General features: G+C 40.4%; 1 protein-coding gene across 1 annotated transcript; it reads right to left on the bottom strand.

Moving 5' to 3' along the window:
- Positions 1 to 5,071: 5,071 nt before the first annotated feature.
- LOC118884398 (TIP41-like protein) lies at positions 5,072 to 6,055 on the bottom strand. Its single transcript, XM_036832047.1, has one exon. It carries the CDS (start codon positions 6,053 to 6,055, stop codon positions 5,408 to 5,410), a length of 648 nt encoding a protein of 215 aa, XP_036687942.1. The 3' UTR covers positions 5,072 to 5,407.
- Between the last annotated feature and the right edge of the window lie 874 nt (positions 6,056 to 6,929).

The following is a 6,929-nucleotide window of genomic DNA, read 5'->3' on the forward strand; positions in this document are numbered from 1 at the left end:
ATCCACTGAGGACTCCCAATCTGTATACCCAGCCAGCCCAGGCCTCTCTCCTGGACTCCAGATTCATCTATCCAACTGTCTACTGGTGGCTTCACTGGGGGATAGAAAGGTGGGTTTAATGATTTCACTATGTTTTTCTGTATTTTATAAATTGTCTTATAATTAGCATATGTTTCTATGATAATCATAAAAACGTTATTAATTGAAAAATAACATAGCAGACATGAGAAATGTTACTGATTCTTTACTGTGTCACTGCTCTGTGAGAGTTACTAAAGTGTTGTGCTAAAGGGTTGTGTTTATTCTGGCATTTAATCTCATCTACAATAGTAAAGAGTGGGCATTATCCTCTTCACATAACAGATGAAGAAACTGAGTCTCAAAGAAATCATGGTCACACAGCTAACACATTACAGAGCCTGAATTTGCACCTAGAACTGTCTGGCTTCAAAAGCTTTGCTTTTTCAAATGCATGTGCTCTCCCAGCAACAGTGCAGACTCAGTGGGGAGGAAAACAAAAACAAAGCAAAAGGAACCCATTGCTAGACCTTGACCTGTATTTCTAGATGCCCTATAACTATTCTAAACATTTATGTAACTTCATGAAGTTATTCAATTGATCAACTATAAAACACTTTAACAGTTCAAAAAGATGTATTGAGCATCTGCTTTTTGTCAGGCATAGTGCAAGGGGTGGGGGCACAAAGATGCATAAGACAGAGCACACGTACTTTGTCATGGGAGGGGGCATATAAACGGATAGTTGTGATATAACTTGATAAGTGATTAAACTCAGGAAGGCTCTGAGGAAAGACACCTAGCTCCCTGGTGTTCAGGGAAGCTTTCGCAGGCAATAACTGCTGAGCCAAGTCCAGAAAGATGAGCAAACTAAGAATGTGCATTTGGGAGCCATCAGTAGACAGGTCACTGTGGAGGTCCTGAGTAGATGTGGAGGCCCAAGGAGCCGATGTGGACAGGGAAGTAGAGCAGTTGAGAAAGGAACTCTAGGAAGAACAAGAGATTGGGGGTGGCCAGAAGAACAGGAACTAGAAGGAGGTCAGTGAGGAAGGGTAAGAGAGGAAGAAGGAGAATTGGCAAGAGATTTTCCCCCAGAACCCACGAGAGTAGAAAATTCCAGGGAAGAGGGAATGACCAACAGTGTCAGATGCAGAAGAGAAGTTTAATAACAAGAGAGCTGAAAATTATTGTTCAGATTGGATGTTATGACAGCCATGGATGGTCTTTGTCAAAGAGATGTTGTCAGGAGGTGAGGACGAAAGACAGACTACAGAGGGTGTAAGAGTGATGTAGTGTAAGTGCTGACATGAAGATTTTTTTGATTTTAATATAAGTGCTGGACGTTAGGCTTTTGATCGAGGAGGCATTCATTTCAAAGACATCCATCAAGAGTAAACATGTTGCATGCTGTATGACACAGCTACTAGCAAACCAACTAGATAAGGAACCAGGCAATCCCCACCCATGAAGTACCTCTTTCAGAAGGTCTAGGGTAGCCTAGATAACTGATGGCTTGAGTGACCTCACTTTTCCCTTCCTGCTCCCTAATTCCCACTCCTGCGTTTTAACTTTTTCAGTAAAGAGTGAGCCTGTGCAACCCTAGACACCCTACCCTTGGACCTTAATAAAGGCAAGTCCAAGGTCCACACTTCCTCCCCCTCCCTCTATCCAAGACCTCGTTGTGTGGCCCTGGGTGTTCCATGTACCTTTCGGATTTGTGGGTAATAAATCTATTCTTCAAAGTTCCCCGATGGTTGTTGCTGAGGTGTGTCCTACAATCACAATAAGAACCATAAGGGCTGGTCCAGTCACAGCACTGGTGTGGTCAGGGAAATGTCTGTGGGGCTCATCACAAGCAGTATGGTCCCAGGCGAGGGTCTCAGGCATTCCTAGCCCATAGTATCACCATCAATAGGCTGAGACCAACACAAATGAACGCAGAGATCAAGAAGTAGAATAGGCAATGTGAATTAACTTTTCAAGAAGCCGGGTTGTGAAGCGAAGGAGAGATGGGGGCAGTAAAGGGACCATGCAGGCTCAAGGAAAAGAGTTTGGGGGGTTTGACACTTAAATACATTTTTATGGATTATGGAAAAAGAGCCAATGATGAGGAAAAGCTTGAAAATATAAATTCCAGGAAGGTAATTGATGGAACAATGGCATTCAGAGAGGAAGGAGGGGTTACTCTTGTACAAGAGTAAGGATATGTCCTTTGAAACTAGAGGGAGAAGGCAAGGATGAGCATAGGGACAGTAGATAAGTTAGTGGATGAGAATGGCAGCAGCGAATAATCCAAAGAGTGAGAGGTCTGGAGGCCAGGGGCTAGGGAGGGGGCTGGAGGATTGTGGATGTTTGTGACAGACACCAAGGGAAGTGACTGAGAGCAGGGCTGACCATGGGGAAGACTTCAGATGTGTGATGGCAACAGTCTCCAAAGTACCCTGATGTTTTTATCTAGCAGTGTTTGATTGCCCCGAGGCAGGAGAGTAGAAGATTTGGGGAATGATCTGGGGCTGGTGGTGTACCTCAGAAGAAAAGGTAATCAAGAATGTTGATGAGGAAATGATTCAAATCATCAATTACAATGTCTGGTCTGAGTAGGGACATGAGTGAGGCCAGATAGGGCTGAAGACCTGCTTCTACTCTCTATCAGATGACCTTCCACGGGGAATTTAACCAAGAACCAGGAGCAGTGCATCTGTGATACTCAAACCTTATCACAGCGATCACTCTCCCTAAATTATTAAAGGCCATCAGAAATCCCCCTCAAGGTCAATCTTAATCAAGCCTGGCTGTACATCAGAATTACACAGGGAGCTTCTAAAAAAGACATATGGAGATTCCAATGACAATGATCTGGGATGAGGCCAGGGTAAAGGTATTTTAAAAAACATCCTAATGTTTCTAAAGTATATCCAGATTTTTGAGCCATTAGTTTGGATAACCAACCTCCAGTTATCCATGTCAAGGGCAAGTTGAGAGAGAATTGCAGAGTCTGGGAGGAACACAGATAACTGAATTCTATAGGCAACCCCAAATCTCATTTATGCTAATGGCTTCAGCCTTTTTTTTTTTGTAATTACTTATTGTTTATTCTCCTCTTACAAAAAGACACTTGGAACACATAAATATAAAATGGTGTATGTCTTGATTAGCAATGGGCAAATATAAGTTTTCTTGGCATTCTCCACAGGAACAAACTAATGAAGTTTTCAAAAGTACACTCATCCTATCCACCTCCCACCTTCTTCTATAAAATGGTCAATTCTACAATTTTTAACAATGGATTCTCAAAATAAGTAATTTAAGACTGACTCAGGGACTAAGACATCTGAATCAAGTTAAAAATATATGTGTAATATGATGCTGCCCAGAAATCTCTAATTCAACTAATAAATATTATTACAGTTTTTCATTTTTTATAATTTGTATGACTAAAGAGTCTGTTCTGTTCAAATCTGCATGGCAAATAAAATAAACAGTAAAGCAGAGTACAATATATACACTTTTCTGTCCTAAGAGAAAACATTAAGTACCGGTATATTTAACATACACTGAACATGCCATGTATTTTCTTAAAGCCAACAAAGCTGATTTCCTATACATTGCAGGTGATGTAGCAGAAAGCAAACAAATACCCAAATCATTTGTGACCAAATTTAGCTAATAAAATTAGCTAAAAAAAACAATATACACAACAACACACCAGAGTCTGAGTAATGATGAATATCCAACTGTATTTGTTTCACTAAAATTTATCTTCAGGCTAATATCTGAAGAGTTTTGCTAATACTTACAATTAAATATCCTTCCTTAATGATTTATGTATCAAGTGGAAATATGTACAACAGCTGTTTCAAACCAGAAAAAAAGGGGGTAATTCTTTTCCCCTGCCCTTTAAATAAAATATTTTTTTAAATCCATTTAAAGTTAATTTCTTACTTGGTGCTTTATAACCACTTCCTACTTTATGGAGACCATTTTAAAAGGCAGAAAAGAATATAAAATGTTTAAAGGGTCACCATCAAAATAACCAAATGGATTTCAAATTTACTTTTGTAAACTTTCTGTACTACCTAGATCTTGTACTAATTACTTACACTTTACTGGATCCCCGATAATGTTAAAAACATGAATCTTTTTTTTTTTTTTTTTGGCCATGCTGCGCAGCTTGCTGGATCTTAGGTCCCTGACCAGGGACTGAACCCAGGCCCTTGGCAGTGAAAGCGTGGAGTCCTAACCATTGGACTGCCAGGGAATTTCCCAAAACATGAATTTAAAAAAAGAAAAACTGGCTTTTAGATTTTAAAATAAGCCCCTTCCTCCTCCACAGCTACCCTTCAAATATTTTAAGCAGAAAATTAATCTGGTTGCTTTAGAGACTGATGTAATTTTTGCTTAAACTGTAACACTTAAAACTTTTTAGGACCAATATCAAATTCAATATCCAAAAGATTTATTCACTCTGAGGGTGCGTGGAAGGTGGAAGTAAAAAACGTCAGTACAAATAGAACCACACATAAGAAAAAGCACCTAAAGATGGAGGAGAGACAGCTCTGACATCCTGTCAGTGGCAAACCATGATTGTGTTTCCATGGACATAACACCTTAAGTTCTCCAAAAACCTAGTTTGTTTCTATGTCTGAAACTTTCTTTAAACTTCAAAAGCCAATTAAAATTTAGGAGGGTAATTTTTTTTTAATTTCTGGGTATATATCATTTGAGATCAATTTCCTAGGAGGCAAGTCATGACTCCCCAGAAGTGTGAATAAACATCAAAAAAACCAAGGTAAAGAGCCACTACATCAACGTGAACAATTAGGAATCGTATGAAAGTCACAAGGTGTTACGATTCCCTGATTTAAAGTAACTTCCTCATGGTAGAAGATAGTGTTTCATGACAGATATAGGTTATGGCCACTGCTTCTGAGAGATACACACATCACCCCCTACTGGTGAGACCCCACTATGTGACAATTTAGAAATCTGAATTTAACTCCAGAAGATATAAATTTCTGGAATATGAATTTGAAGACAGAGAGTACAACAGCAGTTGAGTGGAAACTGCCTGCGACACTCTTTTATTTATTTATTTTTCCTTTAAGGCTACAGAAAATCTGCACATAGACAAGGCAATTAATTCTCATAATAAAAATACCCCCTCCAAATAGCCCCAAGGTCTCCAGTCAGATTGCACGGTCAGTATATGCTGTAATAAATTCTATTCCACAGATGTACATTCTTTTGAGTCTGCAGGGTTAGGATCAATTCTTTCTGGAAATATTAGCTTCTCACAAACTGCCTCCTTTATCGGCAAATACTGTGATATTTCATTAGGTTCCATGAAGAGGGAAGGTGAAACATGCATTAAATTAGCAATTTTGCTCTCTCATGAGGTATATTCTTGTAACATGTAGGTCTTGTCAGCCTCATGGTAAAGTCTTGTGTCATTCTTCCTAATAAGCACCCCATCAATTCTCAAGAAAAACCGCAACAGCAAGAAAAAGCTAGAAGGCATTACTCTAATTTTCACACTCAGGTTTGAAACTCCATGATCATGAAGTTCATCCTCAAACAGGAGAACTTCTTCAAAAAACTTAATCTGTTCTCTGGCTTTCAATTTCTCTGTATCTATATGATCTGTTGTAGGTACAATCTTTAGCTTAAGTGATTCTCCAAGTAACGTCCCCTTATAATCTGTTGTATAGGTCCAATCATACGGTTTCACAACCTCCTTACAGTGCTCACCCTCCGTCCTGCTTTCCTGCCACTCTTCAGCACAGGCTACTTTAAGCATTCCTTGGTAGTTGTTCACACATCTTAATGCATCTGTAGCATTGAACTCAATCCCAAAGCCAGAGCCATGCTGGATTCTTAAAACGTTGTCTCCAAACATCATTTCAGGGAGAGATGGCATATGCAATTCATCAGCTAACTTCTCCACATCCGCTGACTTCATTATGTGGGTCTTGGACGCCGTCAGCTTCCAGGGCCCGAAGGATAAGTCCTGGTGGCTGCTCTGGAAGCCGTGGATCATCACGGCCGCAGCGAGGCCCGCGTGGGCCACATGGTACAGGCTGGAGCAGCGGCGGCAGCGGCAGCCGCGGCCGACACCGGGCTTCAGCCTTTTTATTTTTTTAACTAGGTGGTAATTAGTACCAAAATCAACTGTCTTGATTTTCTTTCCTTATTTCTGTCACTCATGATAAAATAGAGGTGCTAATTAACAGTGAAATGGCCTGAAGGCAACCAAAAGGCAAGAGAAAAAAGGGAAAGAGAAGTGTGTGGTTCCATAAATGGGATCTTTGTTCCTGTTAGCAGGTTTAACATGCATATGGTCTTTACCATGTGCCAGGCTCCATTCTAAGAATTCCACATGTAACTCATTTCTTCTCACAACGACTCTACGAGTCAGGTTCTTTCATTGTGCCCATTTTACAGCTGAGGAAACTGTAGCACAAAGATAGTACTGTAAAGTCATAAAGCTAGGCACTGGTGGGGATGACACTGCATGCACGCTATCTGATTCCACAGTCCTCCTTTAACCATTACACGTATGTATTCAGGAAGCTAATAAACTCATTAAGAAAAGGAGAATATATTAAAGAAAGGAAAAGTCAGAGAACTCTGTGGTTATCATTCAGAAAGTCAAGACACATATATATATATATTTTAAATTAATTAATTAATTAATTAATTTATTTATTTTTGGCTGTGTTGGGTCTTCGTTTCTGTGCGAGGGCTTTCTCTAGTTGTGGCAAGTGGGGGCCACTCTTCATTGCGGTGCACCGGCCTCTCACTATCACGGCCTCTCTTGCTGTGGAGCACAGGCTCCAGACGCGCAGGCTCAGTAGTTGTGGCTCACGGGCCTAGTTGCTCCGCGGCATGTGGGATCTTCCCAGACCAGGGCT

Source organism: Balaenoptera musculus, chromosome 18, assembly GCF_009873245.2.
Source record: "Balaenoptera musculus isolate JJ_BM4_2016_0621 chromosome 18, mBalMus1.pri.v3, whole genome shotgun sequence".
Classification (NCBI taxonomy): domain Eukaryota; kingdom Metazoa; phylum Chordata; class Mammalia; order Artiodactyla; family Balaenopteridae; genus Balaenoptera; species Balaenoptera musculus.

Coding starts and splice junctions, on each gene's coding strand:
- LOC118884398 (XM_036832047.1), bottom strand. CDS start 6,055: ATGATCCACGGCTTCCAGAGCAGCCACCAGGACTTATCCTTCGGGCCC.